The sequence below is a fragment of the Chanos chanos genome, chromosome 14, assembly GCF_902362185.1.
Source record: "Chanos chanos chromosome 14, fChaCha1.1, whole genome shotgun sequence".
NCBI classification, from domain to species: domain Eukaryota; kingdom Metazoa; phylum Chordata; class Actinopteri; order Gonorynchiformes; family Chanidae; genus Chanos; species Chanos chanos.
The window spans coordinates 10,491,865-10,511,537 of record NC_044508.1 but is presented as its reverse complement, the minus strand read 5'-3'; the positions used below and the strand labels follow the sequence as shown (position 1 = coordinate 10,511,537).

The following is a 19,673-nucleotide window of genomic DNA, read 5'->3' as shown; positions in this document are numbered from 1 at the left end:
ATTTACCAAGCCAGAATGGCTTTCACCTGGAATGATCCGTTATGTCTTGAAGTCTTTTGTGTTAGTTAAAAGCATGTGTTGTTTCTTCATCATTTGTATGTAAGACATGCTTTGAATAATCATTTTCAACCCTGTCTTCATGTTTATTGTGGCTATAAATGATCAATATCATAAGTCAAATGTAAATTAACTTATAAATCTAAAGCATTCGTATAAAGCCAAGGTGGTCATAGCAGATTGACTTGCTGGAACTCATTTCATCATAGTAATTCCTGTCTGTTGTCTTTTCCAACATGCAATTCAGAAAGAACCGCTTCAAAGGGTATGTTTCATTAGCTTGAATCTCTTTGTTTGTGGTGTGACTGAGTATAAGAAGAGTTAGGAGGGCATGTTTTGAGAGACTGATTTGAAGCATGTCTGCCGCAGGCTGGTAGAAACTGACCTTCTGTGTGATATATAAGAGTATTTTCTGCTCTGACAGGGCGTAGGAGTATAATATGAGGTTGACCAAAATATACATATTTGACTGCCTTGATCATAATGATCTATGATTGTAATGCTATGATCATCTTCCATATTCCATTTCTCTTTTGACAGTTTAAATAGTGATTGTGAATGTTAAGCTTAATGGCTGCATTTCTTTCAGAAGGCCGTGTTGTCCAACCCAGAACCGTTTCGTCTTATTCCCTTTTCCTCTCTCATTTCCTCTCTCTTTCTCCTACTCCTGCATCATCCCTCCCTCTTTTCCTCAGGAGGAATGAACCCGTGAGCAGGCCTCACTCGTGGCACTCCACCAAGTTCAACGAGAGCCAGTCAGAAGCTTCTAAAACGCAGTCCTCACCCTTGCCAGTCTGGCAAGCAAGATATGATGCAAGGTGAACTGAGGCTCAAACCAATGTTCTGCTTCTTTTAAATACATGCTTTAGTGAACAAATTCCCACTTAAAGTTTATAAATTATCAATCGATTGTTCATGATTGTGTTCGACCCCTTTCTCATTTTTGTCTAAAGATTGCATCTTCTCATTCCATAAACCATTTTGTGCTATTTAAATTTCTGTAATTATTGCCATAATTGTCTTTTAAATGATATTACATCGCTATTTCTACGTGAGCAAATAGCTGCATAACACCAAGATAACACAGATATTTACCGGATGCCCTGACTTAAAACTTGTAGGCCATTAAATTTGCTTTGCATATAGTACTCAGGGGGCACATTCTTTGCCTCTTTCAGCTCATCTTCCACGAACGTCTCTACTGGCTGGGACCAGACAAACCTGCGTAGAGTGTCAGACCAATTCAGTTCCCTTGGCAGTATGGACAGCCTAGAGCATAGCACACACCCCTGCCCACCTGGACGCCTCTCTCCAGGCAAGTCTAACAACAACAGTGTGGAGCACCTTGGGGGTAGCAAACGTGACTCTGCCTACAGTTCCTTCTCCACCAGTTCAGGTACCCCAGACTATACACTTTCAAAGAGTAACACTGCCTCCATGGAGAATGTGCTTTACAAGGTCAACCAGTGGGACTCAGGAGGTAGCAGGCACAGCAATGGCAGGCACAGCCATAGCATGAATGAGGGAGGTCGACAGGACGAAAGGCCAGGGAATGTCCAGCCTCCCACAGGGGCTGGAGGTCATGATAGCCCCAGGTTGGAGGAGCAGCCAGGCTCACGACATTCCACTTCTTCAAGAGCTAGCTTTGGACCTGTGTGGCATATCCCAGACAAGAAAAAGACCACAACCCCATCTCCTCCTCCCCCTCCTCCTCCTACCCGCAGTGATAGTTTTGCTGCCACCAAGGTCCATGAAAAGGGTAATATAATTGGGTACCCTGAGAGACCAGGGGTTCAGAGCACAGGCTTTGAGAGGATGCCAGAAGATCCTGACAACACTCAGAGAGCTTACCATACCAGAGAGCAAGGCCACGAGCCCCGACGCAGTGCAATTTCTAAGAGTGATGCTCGTAATCCTAATGTTTCAGCTGATAGCTATAATCAACACCTGAACTCAAACAGGACATGCTCTCTTTCTAGCACTGATGTACGAGTAGGGCCTCCTCCTTATGCCCTTATGGCCAATCATCAGCGACAATTCAGTGATGAGAGCACTTTCCAAGTACAGACTAGAGGCTCATCTGCGCCTAAATATCAAAACATCAGTGGTTATTACAGCAGCATGCAAGAGCTGCCTACCAACAGTCTTGGCCAATTCTACGGTCACAGTGAGGAGAGAATGCCCACTGCATCCTTTTCCAGCACTGCCATTGACCAGAACCCCGACAACCGTAGTCATAGCCGATATTACCCTGTTGCCCCCCGGCAGCCTGCGCAGGTGCAGTCGCAGTCACAGTCCCAGTTCTCTCTGGAGAAAGGGGAGGACTGGAGAAGTGCTGCGATCACAGAAATGACACAAAGTGGAGGTGACAGACATTCTGTTAGTTCCCAAGGATTTAATAAAGGCAAGTATTCCTCACCACCGGCACAACAAAATTACCCGACGAATAAAGACAGCAATGGGTATTTCAAACAAGGAGACCACCCACATCATGAATATCCAGCTTCCTTGGAGTCCTCTTCATTGTTATATCGTCCACCTGCTAAAGCAGGTGATTCATGGGGAAGTCAGAGGGGCAGCAGTGTACCCAGTGCTGATATAAATTACAAGAGTTATCCACAGAGCAGGCAAGCAGAGGAGAGGAAAAGTCCAGGATCTCTCCAGGCTAAAGAGCCCTCACAGGTCTCTTCTCAGTCCAGAGACGAGATTAAAATATGTCCTCAGAAAACACCAATGCTGCATTCACTGTCCCAGGAGAGTGACTATGGAGATAAACAGATAAAGATTAGCAGTGAAAATTCGCTCCAGGAATCCCTTGACCCTCAGAATGTCAAACAGGTTAGACGTAAGGACCGCTTTGCCACCACTTTACGAAATGAGATTCAAATGAAAAGGGCTCAGTTACAGAAGAGCCGTAGCGCTGCAACCCTGAGCGGTTCCACTGATATTGAGGAAGAAACAGATGTTTGGAAGTCTGCAGAGAACTCCACTTCTTCTTCCGATGGTTCTTTCACCAGCACCTACAAGGACAATCTGAAAGAGGCCCAGGCTCGGGTTCTTAAGGCAACGTCTTTTCGGAGGAGGGATTTGGAGCCAACACAAGTCGAGCACTCCGCAACCGAGGCCGGCTTCCGTGCCTCGACCCGGAAAGACGTTGCCCCTCTGCCGATTCTTACGGAGGTCCCACAGAGCAAACCCGTGACTGCTGGCAGTCAGGTGTCACGCATCGGAGGACGTAAACGCTTTACTGACAAGAAGTTGCGATCTCTCTCTGAACCAGACAAAATAAATGAGATGGGGGTTGGAGAGGACCTGCATCCTCCTGAAAATGCTTCATCCTCAGGGGACCACTGGAAGGTCTTTGAGGGAACGCGAAAGCCCGCTTTCCCAAAACCTATTCCAAAGCAAAACCTTCAAATCTCTGAGGATCACCGGTTTGCCCGGCCAGAAGGGGTACACCATTCTTCTACGAATGAACAGGTTTGGAACAAGAGCAAAGGTAGAATGACACCCACGGAGCGCAGCTCTAAAGAGGGTCTGGAGTGTGCTTTACCCACATACAAGCAAGCCCCACAGGAGCAACAGAGACTGGGCACTTTTGCAGAGTATGAGGCTACATGGAACATACAGCGGAAACCTGCCGAGACAAGGGCCTCTGGAAGATATCACTCAGCCGAAAACATCCTCGATCCAGGGATGGAAGATAGGAGTAAGCCTGTGTGTGTCCATGAGAGGTCCAGATCCTCTCCCTCTGCTGACTTCTATGGACAGGTGAGTTTATGTTCCTCATAAATCTGATTTCAAAAGTGCTTGGTAACATACTTTTGTATATTAAATACTACTCCATAGCCACCTCTGGTTTAGTGTTGGTATTTCTGTAGAAGTTAAGTGACTCGATCTTGCCTTTATTTAAACAAGCAGGCTTGATGACTAAAGGGGAGTAAAGGTATCTGCTCAGTTAAATATTAATCCAAGTCTATAATACACACCCTTACAAATGTACGATCACACAACTGTATCAACATTCAACTCACTTGTATGGAGGAAAAAACGTAGGAAAGCTACATCATGAAGAAGGTTCTAAGAGGGCCAAGAGCTTGATTTATGCTTTGAGCTGCATTTAAGGCCATATTTGTAAATACTGTGTGCGCATGCTTACCATTCTCTCCAGAACATCACAGTGCAAGGAAGGAAATCTGCTGAACACTCCCAGCCAGAGAGCAAGCTCAATGATCAGCAGCGGTCTAGCTCAAGGTGAGAAATATGCATCCGTGCAATGTTTTCACATCTTCAGTGTTTTGGTTTTTTTTTTCATTGTGCTTTCCTTGGAACAGTTAGCAGGTTAAAACAGTAACTACTGAAGAGCATATTACTTTCTGTTGGTGGGAAAGTAGTAGGAATATGGGTGGTGAATTTGATTTCTTTTGCTAAGGTTCATTCACCTCTAACAGTGAGTTAAGTCAATACGGTAGATCACTTTCACACAGTTTAGAACTGTTAGGTTGCCTTTAAATAGTAGCCCAGCAAAGCTTTATTCTTTAAAAAAAAATCTGACACATCATCAGCTTGTCGCTGTTTGGGAAAGGACATTCCATTTGTATTTATTTATTTAACAGGTGCTTTTATCCAAAGCGACTCTCAAGCAAGGCAAAATGCAGGCCAAGCATGTAGCTGTGAAGGAACTGACTGTGGTACATGTGTCGGTGACAAGTTCAGTGATTGACCAGATATGAGTGCAAAAATAGATGATGGAAGTAAAAGAGTAAACTACAGTTAAAGGCAGGAAGAACTAGCGCTAATGAACAAGGGCCTACAAAAGTGCAAGATAAGAAGCTATTACCCAGCGTTGGGCGTGAAGTAGTGTTATTAGTTAGGATACCATAAACAGCAATTAATGAAACAGCTGCACTTCCACAATGACAGCAAAGCCAGTCTGCTGCACCATGATTTAAAGTTGTAGTATTCAATTCGAAATAGGTTATCAAAAAATAGGTCCTGAATAATACCCACCATACAGAAATTTGCATCATTAAAATGGACACAAGGTAAGCATGAGCATCAGCAAAAAGTACATACAACGGAATGCCTGATAATACCCATAGTAGAGAAGCAAGTAATATATATCATACATAACAATGGTCATTGGACTATCAGTCAGAAGGGGTACAGTGTAAGGGAGTGGGTTAGTTCACAGATCTAGATGGAATTGGGCAGCTCATTCCATCATTAAGGAACCACAAGTAAAAAGAGACAAGCTTGTAACTTTCTGCCATACTGTGGTGGAATCACCAAAAACTGTTCCCTCACGAACTTTATGCAGATGGTAAAGTCTAACGGAGAAATTGCAAGTGTCTGGGTCAGGGCTATTCAATTACAAATTCAAATGAGCCAGATTTTGAAGCCAAGCCTTTGAAGGAGTTTTTTGGCAGCCTTTTTTACATTCGCAGGGGTACAATGACAGTTTTCGTCATTTATTTATCTTTCATTGTTGACAAAGACATTTTCTTAGCTTGACTACAACTCATAGCTTGCTGACAGGCAGGTATCAACTCTGTGTGGGAAGAAATGTGTTTGCAGCAATGATAAATATAGTCAAATGTCCCAGTGCTGTTTACTGTCTGTATCAGCACTCTTGGAATGCTTCTTGTCCAGTGAAATCACCCGACTAGAACTCACTGTTGTATAATTTGAATTTGACTCTGATTGCCTCTGGACCACCGGAGGTTGCTCTCGGGCCAGATTTAGCCCGCGGGCCACCGGTTTAATAGGCCCGCTCTAGGTTAAGCTGAACCCATGCTCATATCGCTGATTGTGAGCCCCCTGGTCAGAGAGGAATTCAGCCCTGTTGCGTACCCAGCAAAGGCCTGCTCAGAGAGAAACAGTGGTGTCTTTATAGGCACTCTGGGCACAGTAACTGTATGGCTTTGGCCCAGCTGTGACTACATAGCTTTCCTGAATGGCCACGCTTTGTGTGGAGAGGAGGCAGCTTTGAGGTGTGGGCATGTGCCTTTTACACAGGAAGCTACTAATCAGCTGTCTCTCAGAGTGCTCCAAGGACCTCAGGTCACTGGACCAAACTGAGGCAGCTTGTCCTAGAGATTAGCGGATCACTTAATCCACTCATGAGAAAAAGCATCTTACATAAATTCTCACTGCTTTTCCTTCAAGATTTGTCAAATCGTAGAAAAGGCAAACAGCTTTGCGAGCCCACACCTTTTACAGATTCAAGAATCTGTTTGGAGGCCGTTTCCGTTGCCTGGTTGGTTTCAGTTGAATGATCCAAACATTTTAAACAAATTTATTGGACTGTTCTCAAATTTCTAAGAGGACATTGATGTCCATCGATTGATTACAGCCCTTCTGCTCGGCAGGACATATGTCTGTGATACGTGGCATTTAGCCTATGCCATGCCAGTCTGCAGTGATGTAATTTGCTTAATTTGATGAAAGCCAGTGAATACAGAATCCTTTGAATATTTAAACCATGCGCTTGTCTGTAAGGAATAGAGGGCTTTTGTGTAGTACTTTAGTTGAATAATACATTAAGCTGGCATGTAGCTAGGGTCAGTGCCATCTGTGTGTAAAACTGAATGCAGCATGTTTTGGGGTTTTACTACATATTATTTCTACTCACTCACAGAGAAAATGGCCTTAAGTGTTAACGTTGCAGTCAATTTGACCATGAGCTTCTTGTCTTTTTTTCCTCTCCTTTATCCTTTGTGTAAAAAATAAGGGGTGGTTAACTTTAATAAGCATGTTGCCCTCTAAAACCTGTATCCATCATCTGAAGGTTGTTAAATTGCATCCCATCAAAGATTTACATCCAGGCTCTTGCCTGTGATTGAAGTGTCGTAAAGAACATGTTTACCTTTGGTCTGGCCACAACACAGACTGTACTGGCTACACCAGCCACTCATCTGGACTTAGTGTAAACACTGAGTTAAACACATGTGTAAATTTAGCTTGGATAATGATTCATGTGTTATGTTATTTTTGATTTATTTTTGATCTTGTAAACATTCATTAACATTATCTGTTTTGTTTTGTTTTGTTTGGGTTTTTTTTTTTCCCATTAGACCTGAGTAGATTTTTTTTTTTCCACACTATCAGTGGGTGTGTAACAGTCATTGCCAGCTAGTTTCTCTGTTATACACCCAGTGAAACCTACCGAGGGGTGTTAAATGTCTGTCCTGGAGTAGGTCTGTTGACTCGACCACACCAGATGACTCCAGTATTTACATGACAAAGCTACTGTTTGGTTATGCCAGCGCAGAACATGTCAGTTGAGCTTGGACTTGCCCCACCCAGGTGAGGTCTCAGATATCTTTATATAAAGAGCTACAAGGTAACACCTGTCACTGTGAACCTAAATTCATCTGCGAGCAAAATGCTCTGCTCATGCTCTTGAGGGTTGTAGGGATATGAGCATCACTCAAGGTGAGTAGTGTTTAGGTTAGTCAGTCAGCCTACAAAAACAGATTTAATCGTGTTTACTATGACATACTCTGACTTGGCTGGGCGTTTAACTTTATTGTTGTCGTTGTTCAATAAATAGAATTTACCATTACGTGTACCTGCATTTCATTGGACAGTTTGTGATTATGAAAATTGTTGTGAAACTGAACATTATGGATATGTTTTTATTTAGTAAGGTTTAGTAAGCAAGCTGTAAATACTTTTGTAAATCTCTTTGAGTTCTTCAGGGATTTAAAGCCACATAATTATAAATTGTATTCCACAAAATGATGGTTTTAGCTCTTAGATGGTTTGATGATATTGCTTTGGTACTCTCTGTATATCTATGGGTGATTGTTGTATGAGACCAGCTTCAGTTTGCATTTCAACAATGTGTTGAAGTATTAGAAGAAAATCCTGTTCACTGAGTTCAATGGTTTAAAGGTCCATTTACATGGTTAATGACTACGGAGTGAAGGCTGTACTGTTAAGTGTGGGGTGCTTGACATATTGAGACCGCCTAATGCGTTTAATGAAGGGTATGAGTTTACCTCAGTAATACACAAACTGTCATTACAGACAATTGACATCAGATACAGACTCAATGCATGTCCTTGCATGCAGGAGTCAAATGTGTGTATACTTGCTCTCTTTTCCCCTTTAAAATACACATGTTCCTCTCTAAAAAGCGTACATTCTCTGATGTAAAACATGTGCATTTTACTTTGTAGTACAGAAAGTAATACATTCTTCATTGTTCACCCTGCCTGTTATGCATATTGAATGCATTTCCTTTAACTTTTGCCCTGGTCTCAAATGCATTTATCCAGGGAAAAAAAGGAGTCATTTATTCGTTAAGGGAATTGAGGGCTTGCATAACTCTGTAAATAGTGTGTCTCTGTCTTCTGTCTTTTTTTGTTTGCCTTGTTACCCTTTACTTGTCTTTTTCTGTCTGTTTTCCTTGTGCCAACCTGTCTCTTCTCTTTTTTCCCTTTTCTTTCCTCCAGTGACGTTTTCTCTGTGTCTTCTGTCAGCTCACTGCACAACCACTGGTTCTTTGTGCCTGACAGGTACTTAACCTGTGTGTCTATTGTAGTAGACGGTGTTCGCATTTATCAAAACTGAAATGTAATTTTTTGATAAATGAGAGTTTCTTTTCATGATTTTTGTTGCATTTCATGATATCACAGATATTATGAAAATGTTTCTTTCTCTCTCCTTAAAAATGTCCTTAAAATGCCCGTAATGTCATCATCTTTTTTCTGCTCATATTAAGTACACATGTCCCAAAGATTGTTGTTCCCCATACATTGAATCATTTGAGGCCTCATAGGTCCTGTGCCAGTGAAAAACTTGAGGGCACCACAGAACGCTCTGGAATTAGTCCTCAATGACCGGCATTCTCCCAGACAGCGCAGTCACACAGTAACCTTATTGTCTTAAGTTGCCACTACTACTTATAAATCCAAGATCACTGACAGTGTAGAGAAGAAAAAAATAAACCTGAACAATTGAGATCCTTTTTTTTTTTTTCTTCCCTTTTTTCTTTTTTTAAACGGAAGACTTCGGCCAGTGGCTTAGGAGGAAAAATCGTTCATTATCCAGTGCCTTACAGGCTTGTGGGAACACAAGAATGCTGGGTATGACCGCCAGCCTGGGAGTTACCAGGGAGAGATGAAATGTGGGGGAAACGTCTGCTTGCATATCGATTTACACTTTAGCACAGTGCAGCTTTGTGTGCTGAATTAGATGAGCACATTCACAGCTTTTGATAGGTTTGCGAGTTGTCGCTCTGTAAAGGACTATATAGAGTTATGCGCCGTAACAGGAGAGACTTCTGTCTTTCTCCTCTGTTGCACGTGTGTGAAGGTACAAGTGTGTAAACATTTGTTTTTTTTGTTTTAGGTTTTATGACGGAGGGCAGGGAGAGAGCAGATCAAAAGAGAAAGTAACTGAGCTTGACCAGTTCCCACCACCACCTCCTCCTTTGTTTATTAGGGAGGATCCTGAAAAGAAAGCTTCTGAGTCCCAACCAGTTCCTATCAGACCCCTACTCAAAGCTGCTGACCCTCCCCCATATTTCCCTGATCATTGCCCACCCAGTGAACACCTGTCCATTGCCAAAAACAAGACCCCAGTCACCCAGAGACCATCACTGCCCCGTGTGAACAAGCCTGAAGCCCACGAGGTCACTCCACCCATCAGCAGCTCCCAGGAGTCCCTGCCTAGCCCTCAGGGCAGGGCCTCGAGCTCCCACTCCCCTGGCCTTGAGTCCAACTCTGTCCCTGCTCCTGCCCCGAAGTGTCGAAAGGACGAAGAGTGGACCAAAAGGCCAAAGAGTGAGGAGGAGCACCAATCAGAGCCTGTTGCTCCTTTGCCACCTCCTCCTCCTCCTCCTCCTCCTCCTCCTCCTCCTCCCCCCGTCCTGCCTCCCTACCAAGCTGCCGGACTGACCCATCCCACTATGGAGGGGCTGCGTTCACCCTCACCACAGTTTGCTCCCCAGAGAATGACCAACAAACCTCCCGTCTTTGTATCACAGCAGGATGAAACCTCTGGAAGGTAAGTGTCCAAACTGCTCACTGTAAATTCTCTGTGAAGCTACTGCTGCAGCGTTGGATTGTGTCTTAGTGAAGTTCTTCACTGTCAGACCACAGCTGGGCTTCTCTCTAGACGGTGCTCTTAAATTTGGCAGTGGAAACTGTCCGTTCCTCTCCAACCCAGTAATTTAATCATTTGATGTACTAGCTTTCTTTTTACTGTGTTCATACACATACAGGGTGCTTATTCATATGCTTCTGCACTGAAAGTGGTTGATAGGCTGATATGGTTGTATGTTTGCATGTATACGTGGAAATGTTTATGTGTGAACTACTTAGAGGCAAGAACTTCTTCAGGCACTTAATTCAATTTAAATATAATGTCTTGGAGTCACATTTGGTGAGGATTTGTTTGTTTGTTTGTTTGTTAATCTTTCATGTCTGCTGGATCCACCATGTGGACAGTGGACTGTTAAGTTGTGGAGTGTACAGCGTTCAGACTCAGTACAGTATTGTATGTATGTAGAGCTCGGCTCACAGGGAGGAGTTGTGAGTTGAAGTCTGCCAGGATGTTGGGCATGAAAAAAGCAAAAAAACCCTCTGTCATCATGTCATATGACTCTTACTCAGCCTCTTTGTATGGATCAGCCCACTGGTGCAGTCAGAGCTCCCGTCCTTTTCCTCTCAGCAAGACTTTCTTTTACTCTTTATCCACTGGATTCTTTTTTTCTTCTCTGAGTGTCATTTCATACAGAAATGTTCAATATTTGTCTTCTATCGTACAAATATTTCAGTATGTGCACTGCATGTGTATTTGCACATTGGTGGTTGTGTTAAAGTTCTAGTTGATTTTGACATTATTTTTTTTCCTCGTCTGTCAGGATGGAGAACGTGACGGAGAACAACACCACAGTGAAAAAAGTACCCATTAAGATAGTTCACGCCGCGAGCGGCTCGGACAGACAGTCCCGGCAGTATCTCCACTTACAAAACGAATCCCCCGCAGACTCTCAGGGGCCAAACGTAACTCCACTCATCGGCCTCGGGGCCCCCGAACAGTCACACTCATGCTTTTCTGCCTTTACGAGACAAAGGGACCCGGGACATGAAACTAGAGACGCGACCCCGGCTCCTCAGAGGGAACCGGGGCCGGCGAGCAACACGCACGCGCAGCCCGCAGTCCCCAAACACCGGCAGGAAGACTCGTCAGCGGGCGCCCAGCAGTCGAACTGTAACGGTGTCTCGGCGGTCAGTGCCCTGTCCCAGTCGGTAGAGGATGAAAAGAGAGAGGAGTTAGCCAGAGATATTATGGACAAAGACAAGTCTCTGGTGGACATACTGGATCAGAGGAAGATGAGGACAACCATGGACCTGATGGAGGGGATTTTCCCCCAGGGAGAGCAGCTGTTGGAAGGGGCTCATCAGCGCAGGAAGGCAGCACCCAAACAGACCTCTCCTCGCTGCTCTGACGAGAGGTCAGATTCCCTTTGTACCGGTCTTCGCCCATTTAGTCAAATACAGAAACATGTTCAGTTGATTTGACTTTTCACTCACTCACTTGCTCCACACTTTTCACTCACTCACTTGCTCCAACACAAAATACTTATTTCTCTTCTGTTTTTTTTTTTCTCCCCCTTTATGAATATAAGAGAGGTTTTGCAAAGGAGAGAGAGAGAGAGCCCAAAATTTGTATTTTAATGTTCACCGTCAAAAATAGATATTTACTGAAACTTATTATATTTCAAATTTGGTAGCAAATCACACCACTCAGCTACCTGTGGAAGTTAGCGTGTGTGTATGTGTGCGTGTGTGTGTGTGTACGTGCGTGCATGCATGCGTGCGCACGTGCATGTCTATGTGTGTTTAAGAACTGAGACAGTAACATACACCCATTTCTTTATCACAGATGTAAGACTTTTTGGCATACAGCCATTTGTTTATCACAGATATAAGACTTATTGGCCTAAATGTCACAGTATTGAAAGAAAAACAACCATAACTCTTATTCAACAAATGACATGTGGGCTATCTAACAACACAGATCAGTTCTCTTTTCTTCACGTTAAAATAACCCGCTGCAATGGTTGCTCTCAGAGGTGGAATAGAAATTTAGCTGATGTTAGTATAATAACTACAATAACAGCGGGAAAACATTTAAATGGGGTAATGACGGGATGAATGTTTGGTTTTACAGACTATGCAGCAAAGTCCATTTCTGTAACACTAATCATCTCTGTAGTGTTAATCTTGCTGGTGGAACGATTTGGTTCAGTATGCCACGCTGTTTCCTAAAAACATGTCTGAGTGCAAGGCCCCAAAAAATAAACTTGTGTGGTAAATTCTGTTTTAATTTCTGTGGCATTTGGCAGTTGACATCTCCTGGAACATGTGGTAGCCCAAGGACAGTTTAACTATAAATTGGAGAGTTGTTGAAAAAAACATAGTTGGGGGGGGGGGGGGAGGGGGGCAGTTGAATATTTGATGTTTGAATGAACTGTGACCGCCCTGAATTGAGCCCCTCCCACATGCCATAGTTATATACAGCTTAAAATTGTTGGTTTGGTGATAAAATCCCATAAAATGGAAAACATCCTATGTTCGTATAGAGTTTCCTCTGTAGGGCTGTAATGAATTGACCCAGCATGTCAAAAACACATGTGGCTCGACATTGCTGAGTGGGCTTGGCCACCTAGTGGTTAGATTTGGAACAGCAGTCCTTACCGAGTCTGTTCAGGCTGTTGTCTCAGAGCAAAGGAGCAGCACATAAACTCTTTGAATTGAATTAAATTTGGAATATGACTGGAACGGCTTCATATTATCCTTATACATTCTCAAATCCTAACAGCTTTTGTACAGTCAAACAGCACGGTTTTAAAAGAAGTGTAAAATAGTCATGTGTGTATATGTTGTGTGATTATGCGCGTGCATGTCTGTTCAAAACATCCATTTCCATGTGCTGTAGGAAAGAGGAGGACAATATGGCGGCAGCTGCCTTGGTAACCAGTTCAACTTACTACAGCACGTCAGCACCGAAGGCTGAGCTCCTGATTAAAATGAAAGACATGCAGGAGCAGAACACAGAGCACGACTCAGAGGAGGAACTAGAGGAGGACAGTGACCTGGCCAACAAAAAGGTATACACTCACGCACACACACACATGTACACCTATCCATACACACACGTATACACCCAACACTCAGTTTCACACCTGACCGATAAGGAAACACACCTTTTCAGTGAGAGGATGAAACGCCAATTCACTTTTCACGATGGCTTTTGGCTGCAAAAAATCCGGAACCTAGTTTCCTTTACTCAACGAATCCCCTTGCTCTCATTGGCAGCATGAATTGATTGACAGCCTGAGCAAGAAGCTCCAGGTGCTGCGGGAGGCTCGGGAGAGTCTACAGGAGGACATCCAGGACAACAATGCCCTGGGGGACGAGGTGGAGGCTACGGTGCAGGCCGTCTGCAAACCCAACGAACTGGACAAGTTCCGCATGTTCGTGGGCGACTTGGACAAAGTGGTGAGCCTGCTGCTGTCCCTGTCCGGCCGGCTGGCCAGAGTGGAGAACGCTCTCAACAGCTTAGAGGAGGACGCATCACCAGAGGAGAGGGTAAGAGGAGAGAGAGAGTGTGGGAGTGAAAGAGGATAAGAGGAATGGGCTGAATGACAGGGGCAAAGTCATGGATGAGGAGTTTGAATGTTAAAGTTAACGGTCTTGTTGGTGCAGTGTCATCAACTGCCTTAGCAAGTTGACCTCTGTTCATCTGGTAACAAGTGAAAAGTAGATACAAGTTACTTTTTGGAAAGACTTGTTGAAATACTTTGTGTTTTATATGTATGTATGTATTTCTTGTTTTCTTTTGACCTTAAACAACATTTAGTGTCACTAAATGCCCCGAAATATGTCTCCAGAGACTTTCCGAAAATGTTTTTGATAGTGCTGTGTTTTAATGCTCCCCATCTTCTTAATTATTTATACTATGCTAGTCCTGAAAGGAGTCTCCTACTCCAGGCTGATATGACTGTAGCACAGAGAATAATTGTGATTCAGTGATACTTGAGCCACAGATCGAGTAATGAAGAGAGTTCATTTCTCATCGTAATCTTTGACGTGTTCCCACAGCGAACTCTGACGGAAAAACGCAAGCTGCTGATCCGACAACACGAGGACGCCAAAGAGCTGAAAGAGAACTTGGACCGTCGGGAGCGAATCGTTTACGACATCCTGGCCAACTACCTGCAGGAGGACAGCCTGGCCGACTACGAGCACTTTGTCAAGATGAAGTCGGCGCTCACCATCGAGCAGCGCAAATTAGAGGACAAGATCAAACTAGGGGAGGAGCAGCTTAAATGTCTAACGGACAGTCTTCCTGTGGATCAGAGAATGACAGCCATGAACTGACAGAAATACGACCCGCTCGCTCCACGAACGAGAACCGACATTCCTTTGTTCAGAAATGCTCCGAACACCATTTGACCCGTTAATCTCCTAATTCCGCCACAAAAAAAAAAAAGACAATTATGATCAGCGACCAGTTTGTCCCCACGGCGCAATCTGATTGTTCTCTCTCTCTCTCTGCCCCGGGTGTCTCCTGAGGACTTTTGAGATGACAGGCAGTGCTGCACACTTTTTAACAGCACTCTGAAAACTTTGTGTCGACGTATGTTAAAGCTTTTGGACCACTGACCGTATCATAACCACTCTCTGCTCTTGAACTGTTGTATTACACTTTTTAAAGTGCATCGAGTGTAAAAAAAAAAATAATAATAAAGCTATTGCAGTAGAACACCAGTTTTTAAATGGTTAAAAAAAAAAAGTACTTTCTTAAGACCTCACCAATGTTTGTATCCTGTGGGTTCTCTACGTAGTTAGAACTGCAGTGCTTGAGTATTTGTTGCTACAGTTGTAACTGCAATGTTGGACTGTGATCTGAAGTGATTTGCAGTTTTGACAAGACACTCTGAAATCCCAACACTGTATGTTTGTTCTGTAACCACTAGGGGGCCATGTGAGACAATCTGACAAATAGCTACCCGAGGCAATGAGCCACTTGTTACACTGTTTCACATACACAGTCTGTTGTAATGATTTTTAAACCCGTCAAATTTAAAGATTCCACCTATGTATGTTCGTACCTGTATCTCACGCGGTGACAAGAGAATACCACTGAAATATTTTTCTGGGAGGATAAAATGTCCATAAATGACTTTTCAGATGGTGCATTATTTTCTGTGGCGTCGCTCACTGTCCTTGTATTATTGAAGATAATTTTTTTTTTTTTTTAGTAATTTATTGTAGCCTTTTGAAACTGTACAGTACCTATAATTAGAATAGGCTAGTCTTTTACCCTTGCACCTGATTTAGCAAAGCAAATGATCTCTAGCCTTAATGCTTTTATAGATGCTTATGACTGCTCTGTCAGCTATAATAAGGAGTTAACATTGATATTGTATGCTTTTATTGTTGAGTCAGAGTGACCTGCCGAAACCCATTAGCCTGTTAATTCACTGAGAAATGAATGCTTGTCTATAAAAATGCTGTTGCCTTTCACCCGGATTTCTCTGTGTGTCTCATCAATTTAAATATGCTTTCATTTGAATTTCACTTTTTGTCACGTTTATTGTTTTTAAATAATTTTATGAAGTCATACTTGAAAATTCTCCTCTATAGCTGCTTTTTAAGTCTGGTTCAATGTGTCTCAACACCCAAGCACTATGATAGATGGCCACAGAATATATTTACACATGACATTACTCCAAATTTACAGTAGAAAAACATAGTTAGAGATCTCTGTCCAAATGGGCTAACACAAAGTACGTGTGCCTATGACTGTTTCTGTCTGTTTTCCCTTCGATCGTCATAGAAACGCTTTACTCATTGATACATCTGAACCAAAATATGTATAGACCGTGCAGTTTCCCAGCTACAGCAGGTATTTATTTTAAAGTATGGCTCTTAAACAATGACATCTCCAGGCTGGGCTTGTTCTCCAGTGTAATATTTAACTACCGCCTTCACCTCTCCCTATGTGCAGTTAGTACTGTCATGTCAGAAGACTGTGACATGTGCAGAAGTCATGTGACTGCGATGAGCAAGGGTGATTAATTCCCCTTTAATGCCGTAGCTTGTGCGTGTGTGTGTCTGTGTTTTAGAAGGTAGAAGATTCTCAGTGATGTACACAATCCCCATAAAGTCATCAAAAAACAATAATGCAGAGATGGAGACGGATAAGGACTATCTTTACAAGACTGCCCCAATTTAACAGTTATATTTGTGTGCTGTACATTTGTCACATACATGTACTCCAGCCATCCATGCTCAACAACACAGGTATGTCACTGCTGGCTGATGCATATTGAGTGGTGAGTAAATGCTGCATGATAATTGACAGATGCTATAGCGAGGATATATTCCATTGCTGGAGCTTTTAATTGTGAACTGAACTATGACTGTTATCTTAACTGTCTAACCTCTTGTCCAGCCTCTTTATGGAAATGTTTGTATCTAGCTGATCAATCATTAACCTTGACCATATTTGCCCTCAGTTATACGAGACCGTTTCGCTGAAAGCTAGCACAACAAAACTTTTCGTGAAGGATTGTGGTTTCTTGCTTAATTGTAGCTGATTCTTTTTGACTTTTTTTTGCGGCCCATCAGTGGTATGTACCTCTGCTCTGTCTCTTTGTGAATGGGTTACTGCTAGCACTCGGTCAGTTTGCACAGGTTTGGTCCAAAGCTTCGTACAACATTTGCTCTAAAAAGATGAAAAGATCGTGAGATTTCAGATGCTCTTTTGAAGGCTGCCGTTTTAAACTCAGGAAAAAAATCGTTTCTCTGCCACTGGTTTTCCAAAGATCTTTCTCAGACTTCTGTTGAAATAACTGAGGCATTGTTGGAAATTTTCATCTTAGATATTAGCTTAGATATTTTCAGCTTAGATATTAGGGACTAATGCTTCTTCTTAAATACTTCTTAATTTGAATACCAACTTTAAAAAGCTAAAAACTTATTTCACTTACAGTAACTGCCATCCTCTCATTTTCTTACAATACATCCTTTTTCCCTTCACTTCTTCTCTCAAATCCATCTTAGTTTTTTCAACATTAATAAACCACGAAGTTTTGAAACATTAATTAAACTAAAGTTTGTTCTTGCTCTCGTATTACATGTTTCCTCATCACGGATTCATTGTCCCATATACTGTATAGTTAGATTGCTATGAAGCAACATTTTGCTTATGTATATTCTCTACATGGTTAGTCAGTCATATTACACATGTTCTTTGTCTCAGTCTCACTATTCCTGAGTGAGGAGACAATATATAACTGCACTCATCTGTGCTTTCATTGCACAGGAGCATACATGGCTTTTAATTCATTGACATGACACTTAAGTCTTATGGCTGTCAGAGGTACTTGTAGGTTTGTACTATGCTCTAATCACACACTCGTGACTGTAAATGTTCAGAGGTTCTGTCTTTTAACCCCAAAAACATGACTACATCCACATTTTTCATAATTGTCAAATACCTAGATCAGTGCTATACAGTCAAATCCATCTGTAGACTCTTTGTATTACTTTTCTGTTGTCTTAAATTAATTCATTGTTTAGTACCTAAGTGGATGAATCTCGTGTTTCTTTCATCAGGTATCTCAGAGTACCACAACCTTGATCATGTGACTGCATCTATATCTGAGAGGACAATGAGTCCTGGCGATGCTCTGACCTGAGTGAGAGAGCTTGAGTTTGAAACTTGCTATAATCCAAGAGTGCGGCAGCCGGCCCATAGGTATGCCTCACTTTGTGCCTTTGGCCCACTGGCAGTTGGTGGGATGGGTGTTTGGAATACTTGGATTGGTCTTCACATTTGTGACCCCGGGAGTAAACCAATGGAGGGTGTGGCACGTGGAAGACCGGTCTGTTATCACCTCAGGACTGGCCTGGGTTGGAATTTGGAGAGCCTGTTTCTACAGTCACGTCACGAGCTCGGCAGAGTCCTGCAGAGCCTTCAGTATCGCCGACTCTTTTGTTCCTGTGGAGATAGCTGTAGCCCAGGTACTCACCATGATAGCAATTTTCATTGGAATAGCTGCGAATATTACTGCTGGATATGCCCTCAGGTTTATTTACTTTGGGGTTGACAAGGGACGCATTGGACACATTAAACTGGCCTTCTCATTGGCTGGCTTCTTATACTTACTCACAGCAACGTTTTCTATAGTGCCTCTCTTCTGGAACATGAGTTCTGTGCTGACTAATAGTAGCATTGCATTCCCACCAGAGTACTACCTCCCCCATGCCCCAGCAAAACAGGAAGTGGGAGCAGGCATTGGTATAGGGATTGGTGCCTCCATCCTACTAATTATAAGTGGGTTGCTCTTCCTGTCTGACAGATATCCAATCAACACCAAGAATGCTAGAACTGATACTGTTGGTAAGGAACAAGGGTATTTAGATGACCCAGGGACTGGTACCGCTCTGGACATTATTGCAGAGGCTGGAGAGGACGAGAAGTATGGGGGTATTGATAACCCAGCCTTCCAAGCTTCTGAAAACCTTGAGACAGAAAATCCTGATGTTCTGTAAGCAGAGGATCAGGAAATAGGTTTTCAGCTTGAACTATATGTAGTAGTCAATGAAAACAAGTGAATGGCCTTTCTGATAAATACTTGAAATATCAGAAGAGAATTGTAACAAATATGATTTGGAATATTTTATTTAAAAAAGGATTAGACAATGCAAATTATGACTGTAAAAAACCATTGAGTCAAATTGTATTCTAGAAGCACTCCTGCCAAAATTGATGTTTTTTGTTTGGGGGTGGGGGTTCATCTCCTTAGTGTCATGGTCCTCAGGACATTTTTATTGTGAACTATTCTGAAACTTCTGAGTTTGGGGCTTTACAGTTATAGCTGTATGTATTGTACTTGTTTATCTATGTGATTACACAACCCCATAAAACAGCAACAAGTTAACAATCATTGAGATTCTTATCAAGAGATAGCACTCTTTGTAGATTGTGTAACATCTTTATCTTACAGCATCTGGATACCAGTCACGTTGCTGTGATTTGTTATTTTCTGCTACTGACGTCACTAAATAACGTATTAGTTCATGTTTTGACTGTTTAGTATATTTTTTTAATCCTCCAGCCATCTATCAAACTGATTTTGGTTTGGTTGTGTCATAAGCCACTGAAGTTGCACCACTGAACTCTGATGACATATATTTTCCAATGATATTGTTCATAGGTGCATTCTGGGTACTTGAATTATGACAGTAGACAACAAAATCCCAAAAGTTCACACTCCATAAAAGTGCTTCATAAAAGTGTCAAACGTAATCCAATAATATTACTGAATGCAATGCCTCTTATATTACTAGTACTACTGCCACCACCAGTAATAATAATAATAATAATAATAATAATAATAATAATAATAGTTCTCTTCTGCTTTGTTTTGAGTGATAAGCATTGTGATTACTATAAAGTATCATATATTTGATTGCAAACATTGTGAGTTGTCATGTTGTTAATGTGTTTTTGCTTAATTAAATTAGTTAAATATGAACCTCTGTTATAGAAATCATTTCAGCTTAATATTTCTTTTTTTC

General features: G+C 42.4%; 2 protein-coding genes across 4 annotated transcripts in view; both read left to right on the top strand.

Annotated features, from left to right (window-relative positions):
- shroom2a (shroom family member 2a) overlaps positions 1–15,614 on the top strand; it is a 41,340-nt gene extending 25,726 nt beyond the window's left edge. Inside the window, exons 5-13 of one of the 3 annotated variants that reach the window (XM_030791046.1) lie at positions 305–322; positions 753–875; positions 1,236–3,828; positions 4,229–4,311; positions 9,418–10,074; positions 10,934–11,527; positions 13,015–13,186; positions 13,395–13,667; positions 14,181–15,614. In XM_030791046.1, coding sequence (XP_030646906.1) covers positions 305–322; positions 753–875; positions 1,236–3,828; positions 4,229–4,311; positions 9,418–10,074; positions 10,934–11,527; positions 13,015–13,186; positions 13,395–13,667; positions 14,181–14,459 — 4,792 coding nt within the window. In that variant the 3' untranslated portion in view covers positions 14,460–15,614. Of the gene's footprint in view, positions 1–304; positions 323–752; positions 876–1,235; positions 3,829–4,228; positions 4,312–8,535; positions 8,583–9,417; positions 10,075–10,933; positions 11,528–13,014; positions 13,187–13,394; positions 13,668–14,180 lie in introns of those variants that run through there. The other 2 variants (XM_030791047.1, XM_030791048.1) reach the window with 2 other exon arrangements.
- A 2,235-nt stretch (positions 15,615–17,849) lies between these two features.
- Positions 17,850–18,644, top strand: cldn34a (claudin 34a). Its single transcript, XM_030791861.1, has one exon. It carries the CDS (start codon positions 17,850–17,852, stop codon positions 18,642–18,644), a length of 795 nt encoding a protein of 264 aa, XP_030647721.1.
- Positions 18,645–19,673: the final 1,029 nt, after the last annotated feature.

Excerpts from the sequence above, each read along its gene's own strand:
- cldn34a (XM_030791861.1), top strand. The coding sequence starts at position 17,850 with ATGCCTCACTTTGTGCCTTTGGCCCACTGGCAGTTGGTGGGATGGGTG.